The sequence below is a fragment of the Leptonychotes weddellii genome, chromosome 3, assembly GCF_054177405.1.
Source record: "Leptonychotes weddellii isolate Sample4059 chromosome 3, ASM5417740v2, whole genome shotgun sequence".
NCBI lineage: Eukaryota > Metazoa > Chordata > Mammalia > Carnivora > Phocidae > Leptonychotes > Leptonychotes weddellii.
The window spans coordinates 55,455,627-55,473,649 of NC_138371.1; the positions used below are offsets into that span (position 1 = coordinate 55,455,627).

At 38.3% G+C, this 18,023-nt stretch overlaps 2 protein-coding genes across 9 annotated transcripts in view; one reads left to right on the top strand and one right to left on the bottom strand.

The window, feature by feature from the left end:
- The window catches only part of DCAF17 (DDB1 and CUL4 associated factor 17), a 318,055-nt gene extending 313,937 nt beyond the window's left edge, over positions 1-4,118 (bottom strand). For all 4 annotated transcript variants that reach the window (XM_081814188.1, XM_081814187.1, XM_081814190.1 and 1 more), the window contains exons 1-2: positions 3,629-4,118; positions 3,114-3,217 (exon numbers count right to left, since the gene is read on the bottom strand). In XM_081814188.1, the coding sequence (XP_081670314.1) occupies positions 3,114-3,217; positions 3,629-3,754 (230 nt within the window). In that variant the 5' untranslated portion in view covers positions 3,755-4,118. The remainder of the gene's footprint in view (positions 1-3,113; positions 3,218-3,628) is intronic.
- Positions 4,119-4,256: 138 nt separating this feature from the next.
- METTL8 (methyltransferase 8, tRNA N3-cytidine) overlaps positions 4,257-18,023 on the top strand; it is a 179,109-nt gene continuing 165,342 nt past the window's right edge. For 3 of the 5 annotated variants that reach the window (XM_081814193.1, XM_081814195.1, XM_081814194.1), the window contains exon 1: positions 4,331-4,453. The gene's annotated coding sequence lies outside the window, so the exon portion shown is untranslated. Of the gene's footprint in view, positions 4,454-4,858; positions 4,985-18,023 lie in introns of those variants that run through there. The other 2 variants (XM_081814196.1, XM_081814191.1) reach the window with 2 other exon arrangements.

The following is an 18,023-nucleotide window of genomic DNA, read 5'->3' on the forward strand; positions in this document are numbered from 1 at the left end:
TTTTTTTTTTTAAAGATTTTATTTATTTATTTGAGACAGAGAGAATGAGAGACAGAGAGCATGAGAGGGAGGAGGGTCAGAGGGAGAAGCAGACTCCCTGCCGAGCAGGGAGCCCGATGCGGGACTCGATCCCGGGACTCCAGGATCATGACCTGAGCCGAAGGCAGTCGCTTAACCAACTGAGCCACCCAGGCACCCCGAATCTAGAATTTTGTATCCCGAGAAGTCATCCTTCAAAAGTCAAAAAGAAATCAGGTTTTCTCAAACAAAAATTGAGGGAATGTGTTGCCAGTGGATCTGCCTTTCAAGAAATGTTCAAAAAAGTTCTTCAAAAAGAAGAAAAATTATATAGGTCAGAAACTCAGATCTACCTTAAAAAAGGAAGAACGTTAGAAAAGGAATAAATAGGGGCACATGTGTGACTCAGTTGGTTAAGTGGCTCAGGTCATGATCTCAGGATCATGCCCCGAATCCGGCTCCACACTCATCAGGGAGTCTGCTTGAGCTCTCTCTCTCCCTCTGCTCTTCCCCCTGCTCATGTGCATGTGCGCCCACGCGCGTTCTTTCTCTCTCTCAAATAAAATAAATAAATAAAAGAAAAGGAATAAATAAAGGTAAAATAAAATCCTTTATTTTTCTTATTCTTAATTGATTTAACAGATAAAAAATTGTTCGTAATAATAACAGCAACAACGTATTCAGTGAATATAGCTTATGGATAAAAAGAATGGCATCAACATTATAAAAGGCAGGAGGGAGCAATTAGAAATACTCTATTATAAGGTAACTACACTACCCATGTAGAGGTATAGTGCTACTTGAGAGTGATTTAGATTAGTTGTAAATATGTATTACAAGTTCTAAGGCAACCATTAAAAATTTTTAAAAATAAGTATAATTGATATGCTAAAATAGAAAATGGAATCATATAAAGCACTCAATTAAAAGCAGAGAAGACATAAAAAGGAATGAAAGACCAAAAAAGACCAACTATATCAATAATCACTTTAAATATGAATGATCTAAATATACCTATCAAAAGGCAGAGACTGTCAGAGTAGATAAAAAAACAAGATCCAAATACATGATATCTACAAGAAACCCATTTCAAATATAAACACACAGATTACAGTAAAGGAATGGAGAAAGATATACCACACATACTAATCAAAGGAAAGCTGGAGTAGCTATATTAATTTTAGACAAAGTTGACTTCCACAATAAAAATTATCAGTGATAAACAGTGGCATTACATATGATAAAGGGGTCACTTCTCGAAGAAGACATAAAAAATCCTTAATGTGTATGCATCTAACAACACAATATCAAAACATGTGAGACAAAAACTGACAGAACACAAGGAGAAACAAATCTACCATTATAGTTGGAGACTTTAACACATCTGTCAGTAACTGGTGGATCCAGCAAGCAGAAAGTCAGTAAGGATATAGCTGAACTGAACAGTACTATCAGTCAACTGGATCTGACTGACTTCTATACAATACTTCATCCAATAACAGCAGAAGACACATTCTTCTCAAGCTCATATGAAATTCACCAAGAGAGACCATAATCTGGGCCATAAAACACACCTTTACAAAATTAAAAGAGGAGAAGTAATACAAAGTATGCTTTCAGACCACAGTGGAAATAAATTAGAAGTCAATTAATAGAAAGCTGGAAAATCCCAAAAGATTTGGAGATTAAACAACACAATTCTAATTAACACATGGGTCAAAGAAGTCTCGAGAAATTTTAAAATATTTTTTAACAAAATGAAGATGAATAAAATATATAAACATTTGTGGGATGCAGCAAAAACAGTGCTTGAGGGAAAAGAATAGCACTAAATGTATATATTACCAAAGGAGAGAAGCTTCTGGGTTGGTGAACACGTAGAGATTTAGGGACAGTAGTATGCTCAAAGAGCATGGATATTCCATGCCCCTTCCCACATACCTACATATCTCTTCTATCTGGCTGTTCTTGAATTATATCCCTTTATAATAAACTGGTAATTCTACTAAAAAGTCAATCACAAAAGACCACATACTATGTGATTCAATTTATATGAAATGTCCAGAACAGGTGCATCTATAGAGACAGAAAGTCTGTTGAAGGTTGATGGGACTATAGCTTAATGGAATACGGTTTCTTCTTGAGGTGATGAAAATGTTAACTGTAGCGATGGTTGCCTATATGAACCACAATGGTTCACCAAAATTCCTCTAAAAACCATTAAATTGTATACTTTAAATGGGTGAACTGTATAGTATGTGAATTATATCTTAATAAAGCTATTAAGAGAAAGAAAAAAAAGTCTTATTATTTTTTAGAGAAGCAAACTTAAGTATGGCATGGTGTTTCGAATATGCTTTAAAATAGTTTTAAAAAGGTCAAGGAAAAGGGGACAATGGGATAGATAAGCAAATGCAGCAAAATCTGGATCACTTTTGAATCTAGTAATGAGTATACGGAGGTTCACTATACTACTCTCTTTTGAAGCAAGTTTGAAATTTTTCTTTTAAAACAAACAAAAAAATGCAAGTACTTCCAAAACAAAACAGAAATTCTCTAGGGGGCGCCTGGGTGGCTCAGGTCATGATCCCAGGGTCCTGGGACTGAGCATCGGGCATCGCATCAGGCATCACATCGGGGTTCTCTGCTCAGTGGGGAGACTGTTTCTCCCTCTCCTCCCCGCTCGTGGTCTCTCTCGCTATCTCTGTGTCTTTCTCTCTCAAATAAATAAATAAAAATCTTAAAAAAAAAATTATTCTGTAAAGCAGCATCTAATTATTAGATACCTGGCTCCCTTGACTCTGGTATCTTCTAAGCATAATAAGACTATTCCATACCCTGAGCAACCCATCATTTTGCCCGCACTATAAAGTAAATTCGTTTTAAATTGGTATTTGCAAAGATGAAGTCTTAGTCTAACTTTGGATTTAACAAGATTTTAAAATTACAACCCATTTTATTACCTATTCTTATTTTTGGGCTCATTTTTCCATTCTCCTATTTCATTAAACACTGATATAGCATGTGGTTCTATAAAAATTAGTTAAGATTAACAATGAGGTGAATTACAGCAAAAATGTTCATCAAAAAGATACCTGCTGACACAGCACCGATAATTGTCAAAATATATTCTTCCTCTCTCATAGGCTATAGGTGACTTGGAATGAGTTGTCCACACATTCTTAAATTTAGTACTTTCCTGAAAGACACAAGGAATTTTGGTTTAGGGAATAATTCATAAGTCTCTACCGTGCACCAATTTTAAGTGGGAGAGTTAAATCTACAGTCAGTTTTCAAAGTAATCTCACGTACGTTATTTAAAACATTATGTTCCTATCTTCCTCACTCTGCCCTCACGTGTTAAGCCGGGTGACCAAATTTTAGGAAGATCGTTTGCACGAAAGATATAAGAAGCTTAAAACGAAAAGCATCTGGAGGTTCTATTAATAGCTATTTACTAATTCCCCAGGTTCAAGGCCTGGATTCCCTGCTCATCACATGTGATCTTCTCAAAAGGAGGCTCTAACGCTTAAAAACTGCACCCCGGCAGGAGGCTTGGCCGCCAGTCGCCCCGCTGCCCTTGGCCCCATTCCCAGCCGCCGGCGATCACCTGGCACACCAGCGCCCTCAGGATGCCCAGGTTCGTCCTCTGCACCACGCCTGCGTCCCGCGAGAAGAAGCCCAGCGCCCGGCGACTCAGCTGGCGGCACACGTTGGGTTTCCGAGTTGGGCCCATGGAGGCAAGGGCTGGGTGCGGGGTTGGCTGGGCTGAAGAAGGGAGCGCCCCTCGCTCCCGCGCAAGGCAGCGGCCGTTACCTCCGAACCTCCAGGCCCCAACTCCTTGAGGGACCCAGGAAAAGCTGACACGGGGAGCCGGGCAATGAGCGCACGGCCGTGGGGCGAGATAAGGCGGAATCGGCACCGCCTGAGCGCAGAGTGAAGGAAAAGACTCTCCTTCGGCCTGCCCCTCAAACACTCTGTAGCGCTGGTGCGGGTAGTCTGACGCCCCCGTAACGCGCGGCCTGCTGGAGCCGTTCCCTCAACGGGAAGTGTAGTTCCCAGAGCCCTTTGAGGGAGCCTGGCTAGTTCCCAGAACTACAGTTCCCATCAGGCGGCGGGAAGAGAGCTCTTGAGCCGGCCCCGCCTCCAACCAGCCGTGGCCCCGCCCGGCCTCGCTTCCTCCGGCCGGGCGGAGACTGCGCTGTGCGGCGGGCGTCTCTTTCCTGCTCTGCACGCGGTGCGGGGCAGAGCACCGGGGCGCTGTGCTGCCGCCTCCTGGCGTCGGTTTACTGTGCGAATCGTGCCGCCCCGGTACGCTCACGCCCATCAGCTCCCGACTTTCGTTCTGGGAGGCGCTGACCGGGTGCCGAGAGGGCGCTGTGTGGAGTGCTACTCCCCCCCCCACACACACACCAAAGCAGCGTCCGTGCTAAAGGTACGCCCCGCGGCTTTCCCTTCAGTCGCACGTTGGACATTGTGGATGAGGTTGACGGTTAATCATTTTGGGTCTATAAACATTATGCTATTGTATTATGAGTGAGTGGTGGAAGATGCTGGCATCCCCACCAAACTAGGGTTGAATTACTCCTCCAGAGCTCGCCCTTCTTGGCCTGCGGGGACACAGGCTGGTTTTGCGATAATTGCTGCGTGTTCCTTTCTCTCGCCTCTTTTTTTTTCTTCTTTGGGTAATAAAATACGAAATGTTTACATTCTTATCAGACTAAGCTATTCCACGTTGATTCCTCTAAGTAAAAGGTAACTTTGTCAACTACCCCTGCCTGTAGGGTCAAAGTTCCCACTACACTACGTTTTCAGTAATCGTGCAGTAGGTGTGCCCCCTCGCTTTGCACGTCCCTTGAGGGTGGTGTCTTTGTATCTGCCACGTGGGCTCGGGCGTGCTACCTCTTGTTCATGTGTGGGCAAGGGAGTGATCGCCTCTGACTGACAGAGCAGAGTACAATACTGGGTGAGTGCGTTGGGTCACAACTTAAGTGTTTAGTAAAAATTTGCCACATCTCTTTTTAACCCTGCTGAATTTCCTTCAGGGCCTGGGCTTTTGCTGATTTTTCATGACTTATTTACAGCATACTGTGGAGTGCTATGTGTATTTTTAGAGCGCGCTATAATAGTTAATTTGGTAATTCATGAATGCAGCTGTCACTGAGAAAACTGGGACCCAGAAAAGAGAACTGGATTTTCTTTGGATGAAATGAAATTCAAATCGTTGCTGACTGAAATTCATCATCTCTCTTTTCTCATTCCTCTTCACCCTCACTTGTTTGTCTTCCTGTGGTCTTTATCTTACCACCAACTCACCCAGAGGGCAGTCATCCTGGATACCCTCCTTTCCTCACCCACAACCAAGTCCTTTTGATTCTAACTCCTATCCATCTCCTTTTTATATCACCTAAGTAATTTAGGGCCTCACCATTTTATCACATTATTATATTAAGTAGCCTCCTTCCTGCCTTGCTTAAGTACTTTCAATTCGAACCCTCCATACTGCTGCCAGAGTGATTTTTCTAAAGCACAAATCTGTCATTTCCTTATTAAAATCTTTCAGTGGCTTCCAATCACCCAGAACAGAATTTCTCAAGCCTGAGTAGATACCCAGGATTCTCTATTGTTAACTTAAAATATTTTCAGTATGTTAAATATATGCAAATATAAAACTATATATAAACTCCTTATGTTGTATATCTTATACAACTATAACTCCCAGTTATAAGTTAAATGAAGCAAAAATAAAACAAATAAATTCAAATGAATACTTATTCTTTACCAATGAGACTCTTTTTGCTGGACCTAATACGCTCCAAAAGCAAATGTTCATTGTCCTCCATAGCATAATTTCCTTACAAAAGGCCTGTCCGTTTTGTACTTGTGTTGAGATTACTCAATGCCTTCATCTCTTTTCTTTATTTAAACCACTGCAAAGCTCTCCTTTGTTCAGTGTGTCGTCATTTCATTTGACCTTCACTTGTCAAACACCATCATTTACATAAAGTAGTTCCCCTTTCTTTCTCATTAACCTGTGCCGATGACAAATGATACCGGTTGTTTGCCAGTGCACTGCTAAACACAAACATGTGAACTGAAATCTTATGACAGTTATCAATTAAAAGTTGGCCATTCAGATGATCCAGAGTATCCTTTTAAAAAAATGTTTTTGGTTTTGATTTTTATCAAGTTGAAAATAAAAGATTTCTCTAAGAGAAACGTAGCCTTGGGGCTACGTCTACAAATCCCTAGGGGTCTGTGTAGGTGCCTTATAAGACAAAATCTGAATCCCTTAATGTAGTGTACAGGGCACTGTTATCTGCATACTTACCCACACTTTCAGCCATATTTCTTTGTCCATCCTTAACATTTGCTATTGCGGTTCAGACATGTTGCTCACTTACTCAAGCCAATGTATGTTTGCATCTTAAATTTTCTTTGGAGCTCCCTTCCTTTCCTTCTCTTATCTGTTTATCTCATGACTCATCCCAGGTATTGCAGCTCCGCTCAGACACTTTTCCTGACAGCAACTTTAGTTATAGTCTTGCCTCTTCTAACATGTTACTCTGCATACATTGGTTGCAGCACTGTATTAGAATTGTTTGTCTGTCTTCCCAACATATTGTTTTTATTCTTTTTTTTTTTAAGTAGGCTCTATTCCCAAAGTGGGGCTTGAACTCACAACCCTGAGATCAAGAGTTGCATGTTCTACCCACTGAGGCGGCCAGGTGCCCCCCAACATACTGTTTTTAGAGTAGTCCATTCATTCATTCAACATACATATGCATTGACCACATTTTAGGCAGTATCCTAAGGATGCATATGTATGTTGAATAAATGGGCTATTCGAAGGACAATATATAGGATCTATAATTGGCAACTAAAACCTTTAACATACATGCAGATTTATTCTCCCTTTATTCTTTAAATCAGTATGAAACCACAATGTTCATAAGAAGAAATAACCTTTTTTTAAAAAAAAAAACATTTTATTTATTTATTTAATTGACAGAGAGAGAGAGAGAGAGAGACAGCGTGAGGAGGAACACAAGGAGGGGGAGTGGGAGAAGGAGAAGCAGGCTTCCGGCCCAGCAGGGAGCCTGATGCGGGACTCGATCCCAGGACCCCAGGATCATGACCTGAGCCGAAGGCAGTTGCTTAACCAACTGAGCCACCCAGGTGCCCCAAGAAGAAATAACTTTTTAAAAACTTAAATCCCCAACAGTTCTACCTATAAAAGTAGATATTTTTTCCATTTGTTGAAGGTAAAATGGCATGCATAGATATCCCTAGCTTAGGATTTGAAAATCTCAATTTGGGACAAAAAACAAACATTGTTTTTTGGTTGTTTTTTTTTTTTTCTTTTTCAGTCTGTGCCTATGTGTTTACAGAATACTTAACCATCTTTACCATGATATTTTTGAAAATATCTTTTTTTAATTTTTTTTTTTAAGTAATCTCTACTTCCAACTTGGGGCTCTAACTCATGATCCCAAGATCAAGATCATATGCTCTACAAAATAAGTCAATCAGAGAAAGACATGTATCATATGACTTTACTGATATGAGGAATTCTTAATCTCAGGAAACAAACTGAGGGTTGCTGGAGTTGGGGGGTGGTGGGAGGGATGGGGTGGCTGGGTGATAGACATTGGGGAGGGTATGTGCTATGGTGAGCACTGTGAATTGTGCAAGACTGTTGAATCACAGATCTGTACCTCTGAAACAAATAATGCAATGTATGTTAAGAAAAAAAAAAGAAGAAGAAGATAGCAGGAGGGGAAGAATGAAGGGGGGAAATCAGAGGGGGAGACGAACCATGAGAGACGATGGACTCTGAAAAACAAACCGAGGGTTCTAGAGGGGAGGGGGGTGGGAGGATGGGTTAGCCTGGTGACGGGTATTAAAGAGGGCACGTTCTGCATGGAGCACTGGGTGTTATGCACAAACAATGAATCATGGAACACTACATCAAAAACTAATGATGTAATGTATGGTGATTAACATAACAATAAAATTTTTTTTTAAAAAGATCATATGCTCTACTGACTGAGCCAGCCAGGTGCCCCTACCATGATATTTTAAAGACAAGAAGAGATATGAATTCAGAAGTTAATAAAATGCTTTTTGTTCATACGCTTTATTTAAAGAAGCATAGAATAACGGAATAAAGCATTCAGGTTATTAAACTTGAACATTTGTTCAGAGACAAATTTGAACAAAAACCACAGGAAGTCATTCATTCAGCATGTAATTATTTTCATGTATGTGATGCTGGGAACTATTTTGGCATGGGGTGTAACAGTGAATGGGATAGACAAGGTCCCTACATGTGGAGGGAGATAGACAATAAATAGATTTTAAAAATAAGATTTCAGGTAGTGATAAGGGCTGTAAAGAAAAGAAAACAGGGTGATGTGCTTCATAGAGTGTGCTTGAAAACAGGGTGATGTGCTTGATAGACCTGCTTTAGCCAGAGTGGTCAGAGAAGGTCTCTTGTAGATTGGACTTTTTTTTTTTTTGGAGCTTGGACTTTTGAGCTGAGCCCTGAATGATGAGGATGGGTCAATCTGTAAAGAACTGAGGTTAGAGTAGTCCAGGCAGAAACATGCTTGAATGCAGGGTCTGCAAGGCAGTAACAACCTTGGTTTTTTTTCTAAAACTGTCAGGCCAGTGTGGCTCTTTAGTGTGCATGAGGGAGATGAACTTGGAGAGGTAGGCTAGAAGGAATTTTGGATTTTATTCTGTTGTAATAGGAAGCCAAAGGAGGATTTGAAGGAGGAGAGTGACAGGATCTAATTTGTGTTGTAATAAAATCTTTGTCTATAGTGTGGAGAATGTACTGTGGGGAGACAAGAATGGAAGGAAGGAGACAGGTGGCTGTTAAGTTGGTCCAGGTAAGCAATGATAGTGTTTGGACTGGAATGGTAGCAGGAGAAATGGAAGGAAGTGAACAGATTCAAGATGTATTTTGGAAGTAGAGTTGATAAGACTTCTATTGTAGTGGATATTAACAGTGAAGAAAAGATTCAAGTGAAATCATGTTAAGCAGAACCACAAATAAGTATTCCTAAATTCCCCAGAACAAATGGAAAACAGGGAATTACTTATGATTCGATGTCTATGAAGCAATACCTACATTTTATTAAATGTACACATCAGCTTTTTGGACATGAATGCTAAGGAATGTTAGGATCTGTTCTGTGGTTAGGACATGTGGAAAGAGGGAAATAAAATCAGGTCCCAGAGGGTCAGGAGTCAGAGCATGTGGGGCCATGGTAATTTGATGGAAAAATCATTAGTGATAGGACATTCCCTTTAAGAACAAGAGTGAAATAGACCATTTAGGAGGTAACTGGTGTAGTTTAGAGGTGAGAATCACATTTGGAAATTTATTTTTAAATTATTCAGGCTTTTGACCACATGTTTGATTCTTATGTTTCCTTTTCTCTGTATATTTTCGTATTTGTTTGAACATGAAGTACATTCATGCATATATAAAATCCAGAAAGATTTAGGTTTAAAGGTTGATAGTAAAGTTTGTAAACCATTCTTATTTTTATTTTTTTAAAGATTTTATTTATTTATTTGACAGTGAGAGAGGGAACACAAGCAGGCAGAGTGGGAGAGGGAGAAGCAGGCTCCCCGCTGAGCAGAGAGCCCGATGCGGGCCTTGATCCCAGGACCCTAGGATCATGACCTGAGCCAAAGGCAGATGCTTAACGACCGAGCCACCCAGGCGCCCTGACCATTCTTATTTTTAAATTATTTTATTATTTAAAAAACATGTATAGATAATATAGCATAATATATAAATAATAATTATAAAATGAATACCCATATATTTATCATCAACTTATAAAAAAGACCCAGAACATTACCTACAACTTTGACATCTCCTCTGTGCCTCTCCTGGTTCCCAGATCCCTCTTTCCTCTTTAAAATAAAATATTGTTAAGTTTTGACTATTATTGAACATCATATAAGTTGAATCATTCTATATATATGTACTCTTCTACAACTTGCCTATTTTTTCTTCAATGTTTATCAATACTTGACAAAGTACCTATAGTTCATTTCATTTATTTTTACTGCTATATAGTATTTCACTGTATGAATTTACCATAATTTATCCATTTTCTATTGGCTGGGCTTTTGTTTCTTTCAAATTTTTTATTCCTAGAAAGCTATTGCTATAGACATCCTTAAATCTGTCTCCTGGTATACATGTTAAAGAGTGTATTTCTTTTCTATTGTTGTATAACAAATTACCACAAACAGCAGCTTAAACAAACACCCATTTATTACCCCTAATTTTTTTTTTCTACATGAATAACCACTTGTCCCAGAACCATTTTTTGAAGGGCCCTCATTTCTTCACAGTTCTGCAGTGCTAACTCTATTGTATATCAAGTTTACATTTGTAGTTGGATCTGTTTCCTAGGCCCTGTTTTCTGTTCTATTGTTCTATTTCTATTCCTAGGCTAATACCTGACCACTTTTGTAGTAAGGCTTGAGAACTGGTAGGGAACTCTTCTACCTTATTCCTTTTTCTCAGGAGTATCTTTTTTTTGTCATTTGCATTTTCATATACCTTTTTAAATCAGCTTCAGTTCCACAAAAAAACCTTATTGGAATTTTGATTGGTATAGCATTCAATCTGTATATCAACTTGAAGAGAACTAACATCTTTACCATATCAAATTATCCTACTTATGAAGACCATATGTCTCCATTTATTTAGATCTGTAGTGTCTTTCAATGAAGTTCTTTAATTTTTTTCTTAAAGGATTTGCATATTTCAAACTTCCTAAATACATTATATTTTTGGTCAGTGTTATAAATGGTAAATTTTTAAATTAGATTTTCTAACTATATTTTTGCTTGTACATAAAAATGCAAATTTTCTTTTTGTATATTGGTCTTTTATTTAGCAACCTTGCCAGACTTTATCTTTAGTAGTAATAATTGTCATTTGTAAAAAAAAAAAAAAAAAAATGTCATTCATAAGGTTTGGGGGATTTTTCTATGTAGGTAATCATGTCCTCAAGGAAACTGTGACAGTTTTATTGCTTCCTTCTCAAATATTACCATTTATTACATTTTTCTTACTGTGCTGGCCAAAACCTCGAATGCATTGTTGAATAAAACCAGTGATAATGGACATTCTTGTTTTGTTCATGTTTATAAACAGAATACTTCTAATATTTCGCCATTAGGATAACATTGTAAGTTTTTGGTAACTACCCTTTATCAGATTAATGAAATTCTCTTCCATTCCATATGTCCTAAAAGTCCTGTATATTTGATTGTTAATCCTGAATGGGTGTTGAATTTAATCAACTACTTTCTCCGTATCTGCTGAGATAATAATATAATTTTTTTCCTTTAATCTGATAATGTGGTGAATTACCTAAATATATTTTCTAATGTTAAAACGAGGTTGAGTTTATTTCAATAAGTTTTTGTGATACTTTTTTTATACATTGTGGGATTTGGGCAGCTGGTCACTTCAATTCTCACTCAACTTTCTGGACCTTTGCTAGCTTTTGGTCTCCAAGGATTTTTCTTTCTTTTTGGCTCAGTGATGTATTTTAACAAGATATATTTTTTTAGGGACACCTGGGTGGCTCAGTCGGTTAAGCGTCTGCCTTCAGCTCAGGTCATGATCTCCTGGGATCGAGTCCCATGGGGCTCCTTGCTCAGTGGGGAGCCTGCTTCTCCCTCTGCCTTCCGCTCCCCCCTGCTTGTGCTCTCTCTCTCTGACAAATAAATAAATAAAATCTTTTAAAAAAAAGATATTTTTTTAAATGTATTTATTCTGCCTGTGGGAGTATTTTATAACAGAAAGGTTTTCAGGATATCAGTTCACCAAATTACCAGAACTAGAATTCCACATCAATATTTTTCGTGTAAAAACTTCCGTTAATGTAAGATATGATCACTACCACCATGTCTGTCTTCTCTTCTTGTCTATCTGCATAACCATCCCCCTTCCAGTTGGAAACAAGGAAGCAGTGTTGTGTAGTAGAAAGAGCGTCATACCAAAAGTCAAAAGGCACAAGTTGTAGTGCCAGCCCCATCACTTAGTGAGATCTTAACCAAGCTACTTATTCTCTCTGAGTTTCATTCAACCATCCGCTAAGAGGAAATACTCAGGATTGAAGTGAGAATTACATGAGTTTATAAATGTGAACATATTGTCAGGGGAAAGGATGAGAAGCAAGGATGTTGAGTACATTCTCTGTTAGGGAAATGTAACTGAAACAGGGAGTTTAGGGAAGGGAGAGGGTTGATTTGGTAGCACAGAGGATTTTTTTTAGGGTGGTCAAACTATTTCATGGTTTTGGAATGGTGGATATATGACACTGCATTTGTTAAAATCCATAGAGCTCTGCAGCACAAAGTAAATCTTGACATAGGCAAAATTTTAAAAATAAATAAGGGGAGATAGGGTTCAGGATGGAAGGCAGACTGATAAAAAAAAAAATCTAACTATATTACAAATCTGTGCAATAACCTCACTGAAAGGGGCCAAGGAAAATGTGCTGACCTAAGTAACTTTGAAACTAAGACTAAAACTAAAGGCAATAGGAACTGTACATAAGTACTGTACTCTAGTTGATAAAGTATGAACTCTAGCTTGCTATAGATAGAGATGGATACATATAGAAACATTTATAAAGACATGTCTTTATACAAGGTTTAGCATACCCACATATATCTCCTTCTTTTGTCAGTTGAGAGGGCCTATAAACAGTCTAGTAGCAAGGAGCGCACTCAGTACCCAGTCTATTCCCCAATAAAAGGAACAAATACTCTTTGGAGAAATAGCTGATTCTAGGACTGGGTCAAGGAATATGCAACATGAGCCTGCAATATCTTGTAGTACCAGAAAGTAAGGAAGTGCTCAAAAACAAAAACACAATGATGGGAGTATGTCAAAAGGATACAGGAACTAACTATAGAAAGAAACTATAGAAGAAAGAGCTCTTCATGGCCAAAACAGGAAGAGTTTGTGCAATAAATAAAGTAATACTGGGTTATAATCCACAGTTTAAAATAAATTTGAGTCCATACTGCTAGAAACAAATGATTGAATAAATAAGTGGGGGAGAAGAGACAAATCTCCCACACAAAAGAATTCCAAATCATTTATGTATATACTCTGCCCTTAAAGAGGTAGACCATAGCTCCCTACTCCCTAAGTGTGGGCTGCACATAGTGACTTCCTTCTAAAGAATACACTGTGGAAAGAGGGGAGGGAATAACTTCACAGTGGAGAAACTTGTCAATCACCACCTCAGCCAGGTGATCAAGATTAACATCAACCCATGATAAGTCATGTTCATATCATGAATACCCTTGATATGATGTGATAAGAATGGCACTTTACTTCTGTGGGGGTTTTTTTCCCTAAAATCCAAACCCCAATCTAATCATGAGAAAAATATCTCAAAAATATTTATTGAGGGGCATTCTACAAGATACCAGTACTCCTCAAAATTGTCAAGGTCTTCAAAAACAAAGAAACTCTGAGAAACTATTAGAGCCGAAGAGGAGCCTAAGGAGACCTAATCACTAAATATAGTGTGGTGCCCTGGATGGAATTCTATGAGAAAAAAACACATCGGATGAAAACAAAGGGAATTTGAATAAAGTATGGACTTAGGTTTATAATAATGTAGTAGTATTGCCTTATTAATTGTAACAAATTACCATGCTAATAATTTAAGATTTTAATAATATGGTAGAAACTATGTTAGAGGGGTGCCTGGTCATGATCTCAGGGTGGTAAGATCGAGACCCGCAATGGGCTGCGCGCTGGGTGTGGAGCCTGCTTAAGATTCTCTCTCTCCCTCTCCCCTACTCCCAATTGTGCACGCATGCTTTCTCTCTCTCAAAAGAAAGAAGGAAAGAAGGAAGGAAAGAAAAAGAGAGAAAGAAAGAGAGAAAGAAGAAAGAAAGAAAAAAGAAAAAAAAAACGAAACTATGTTAGAATACGGGAACTCTCTATACCATCTGCAACTTTTCTGTAAATCTAAAACTGTTCTAAAAGTAAAAGTTTGCTTTAAAAATGCAATAGGAATATGGTAAACACCACTGTATAGAGGCAGCATGGCTTTAGTGATTATGATGAACTGAGTTATCAGCCTGCCTCGCTTCAGATCTCAGCCTTACAATATACTAGCTGTGCCAGCCTAGGTATGCTAAGTAACTAGAATTACTTTAACTTCTCTGTGCCTCATTTACTTATCTGTTAAATGGGTCCTTGGGAGGACTAAATGAGTTTTCATATGTAAAGCACTTAAAGTAGTTCCTGGCATATAGCAAATACTATAGAAATGTTTGATTCTGTTTATCATTACTACTTTGTTTTGATCTTTAGTTTGGGGAGCTCTGTGTTTATAGCTGAATTATACCATATCTCTCTTCTTCAGCATACTGACTTTTAGCTTGGCACTCCCAACAGTACTGTGTCCATAATGCTTTTTTCATAAGGGGGAAATTATTAAGATTGTAAAGATTCGAGAGAAAGCAGGGCCAGAACTGGCAGATTGCCACCCCCAGTTTCATGCTGTATAAATAGTATTGACCGAGTGATTGCAGAAGCTACAAAGCCTGGCAGGATCTACTTTTTATGGGCATAGACAGGCCACATACAGAAATTCTGAAGTTAACTTTATTTGGTTTTCAGTAGATTTCTTATTAAAATGTCTACTCTCCTTATTAAATGGATGTTCTTTGAGGACAAAGTACTGCCTACAGTACAAATCCCTCAGATTTAGGGGTCAGCATCTAAAATTTTTGTGACATTTGAAACAAAATGGAATGTATTATAAAAACATATGTTTTAGGCCTTTTACTTCTCTGCCTGAGATACATACCAGCTCTAATAGGAAACTCCTTATACATCAGCAGCTCCAGTTTAATAGTGTACTGAGTAGAACAAAGAATTTGGAGTCAGGAAGCCTGCTTGGAGTCGGGGGTCTTGTAGCTGTGTGAACAAGGCAACTCATGTAACCCCTTAAACCTCATGTCCCACATCTGTAAAATGGTGATAACAAAAATGCTTGTCCTGCCTTCCTCCCTTACTTATAGGACTGTTGTAAGGATTAGATGTGAAAATGAACATGAGAGCTTTTTGTAAACTGTAAAACCTATACAAATATTATTGTTATATTAATTCTCAGGCTTTCGACCAGAGTAAGACTCTAATGAAGCTTTATAGTCAGATTAGGTGTTGCAGACCTTTACTTATTTAATTATGTACTAAGATGAAATCATTTGGATTTAACATGCCTTTGATGGTGTATTTTCTCACAGCACTTTAGTTTTTATGATGTTTTTCTTTGGTGTAACAAAGGAAGGCATTGTTTTTATCTGGAATTGTTTCCTTCAGGTGGCAGTTTGAGGAAATAGTTTCCAAACTCTTCACTGAAATTAGCTGTATAGAGAACACAAAAGTGTGTCCATCTGATTTGTTGTCTTCTTAGGACACAGACCCTCTTGTTCTGGAGTGAAGCTGACCAGCAGAGGGTGCACGAGCTTTCCCAGGAGCTGGCCTCAAAGACTAGGCTGGGCAGACCTGACTGGTGTCATCTGCGTTTGCTGCCTGATGATTAACAAGTACTATAAATGAAAAGGTTCTGGCACACCAAAAACAGTTACCAAATGGAAAGAGAGAGCAGCCGTAATGTCAGATAACAATGTGGTACTTACCCGCCATAGCTGGTGAACAGGAAGTTTCTAGGTAACTGGAATTTGGTATCCTAGCATGGGTTATTTGTTTTCTATGTCCTGCTACTCTTTGCCTTTTGCAATAATTGCTTTCCCTTTCAGGGTTCTTTGCCCCCACCTTCCGAGCATCTGCAGTTGTCGGCCTTACGTGGTCTAACAAATTGGAGCTTTTTAAAACTAGTCTTTCTCTGAACTTATTTGGCCCTAGGGTATTTGGGTCCTGGATCCAACTAGCCACAGCACCCTGTCTGGGTCCCCTTACCAGGTTCTCACAGATTCCATGGCATCTTTTCCTCCATGTAAATGGGTGATCTCTAGAAAAAAAATTGACACTTTTTGAGTGTTACTATCACTACTGCCCATACCATCTTTTTTTTTCTTCCTTTCAAGCATGAATCCTCTACCCACAGATTGTGTAGAGTTTATATACTTAGTGATTATAAACAATTTTTGTTTCCTGAGTATAAAGGTTATTTGAGTTTACTTACAAAGAAAAAGAAAAGAACATTTTGGGACATATTAAGAAAAAAATAGAAGGATCTCCTTGAGACTTTCAATCAGAGAAAACTAAATTCTTCCAGACTTTTTCTATGCATATGTATATTTGTTGTTATATATATTAATTTTTAAAAATGAGATCTTATATAAGTACTATTCTCTACCTGATTTTTCCCCACTTAATAAATAATTGACTTCTTTCCATATCAATAAATTTAGGTTGGTTTTTTTTTTTTAAGATTTTATTTATTTATTTGACAGAGACACAGCAAGAGTGGGAACACAAGCAAGGGGAGTGGGAGAGGGAGAAGCGGTCTTCCCGCTGAGCAGGGACCCCAGTGTGGGGCTCGATCCCAGGATCCTGGGAACATGACCTGAGCCAAAGGCAGCCGCTTAACAACTGAGCCACCAGGCACCCCAATAAATTTAGGTTTTTAAGCAACATTTTAATATATATAATTATTATATATATTTAAATATATAGGATCGGGCCCCGCAGCCCATTGTGGGGCTTGATCTTACCACCCTGAGATCATGGCTAGGCACCCCTCTAACATAGTTTCTAACATATTAAAATCTTACATTATCATGGTAATTTGTTATAAATAATAAGACAGTACTATTACATTATTATAAACCTAAGTCCATACTTAATTTAAATTCCCTTTGTTTTCATTAGATGTGTTTTTCTCTCAGAGATGTATATATATTTTATGGATAACACAGTAATTTAGTTTTTTTAGTCAGTTTTCTAAAGATGAATATTTAGATGGTTTACAGTTTTTCAGGATAATGTACAACAATGCTGTAACAAATCCTTATATCCTTCTGATTATATTCTTAGGATATATTTCTAGAAATTGAATTTTCCACCAAATTTATTCTTTAAGAATTTGCATAGATATGGGGCACCTGGGTGGCTCAGTTGGTTAAGTGTCCGACTCTTGATTTTGGCTCAGGTCATGATCTCAGGGTTATGAGATTGAGCCCCACATGATTTTTCCCCACTTAATAAATAATTGACTAAGAAAAAATGTAAATATTAAATCATTTAAAAATAACAAGTCCATTGCATATTATCATGAATACCATTTTTATTAAAAATATTTTCCAAAAGAAAGAAAATAAATGAGAAGAGTGGCATAGTTTTACATTTTTGCAAATCTCCTTAATATTTGGCCTAAGAGAAGATGACTAGATTCTTTTTCTTTTTTTTAAGTATATTTAACATACAATGTTATATTAGTTTCGGATGTACAACATATTGACTTAACAATTCTACACATTACTCAGTGCTCACTGTGGTAAGTGTAGTCACCGTCTGTCACCATGCAATGTTATTATGAGATTATTGACAATATTTCTTACGCTGTACTTTTTGTCTCTGTGACTTATTTTATGACTGGAAGTTTGCACCTCTTAATCCTCCTACCTCTTTCACTGGGTTCTTACATTTGTTTCTGCATTGGGTTTGTTATGATATGTTGTTCTGGTTTATATATGTGAAGATAATCTGATCTCACACAGAAATGTAAGTAGTTAGGGGCGCCTGGCTGGCTCAGTTGGTTAAGCATCTGCCTCAGTCAGTTAAGTGTCTGCCTTCGGCTCAGGTCATGATCCCAGGGTCCTGGGATCGAGTCCCCGCATCGCGCTCCCTGCTCAGCGGGGAGTCTCCTTCTCCCTCTCCCACTCCCCCCTCTCGTGCCCTTTAGCTCTCACTTCCTCTCAAATAAATAAGAACTTTAAAAAATAAAATTTAAAAAAAA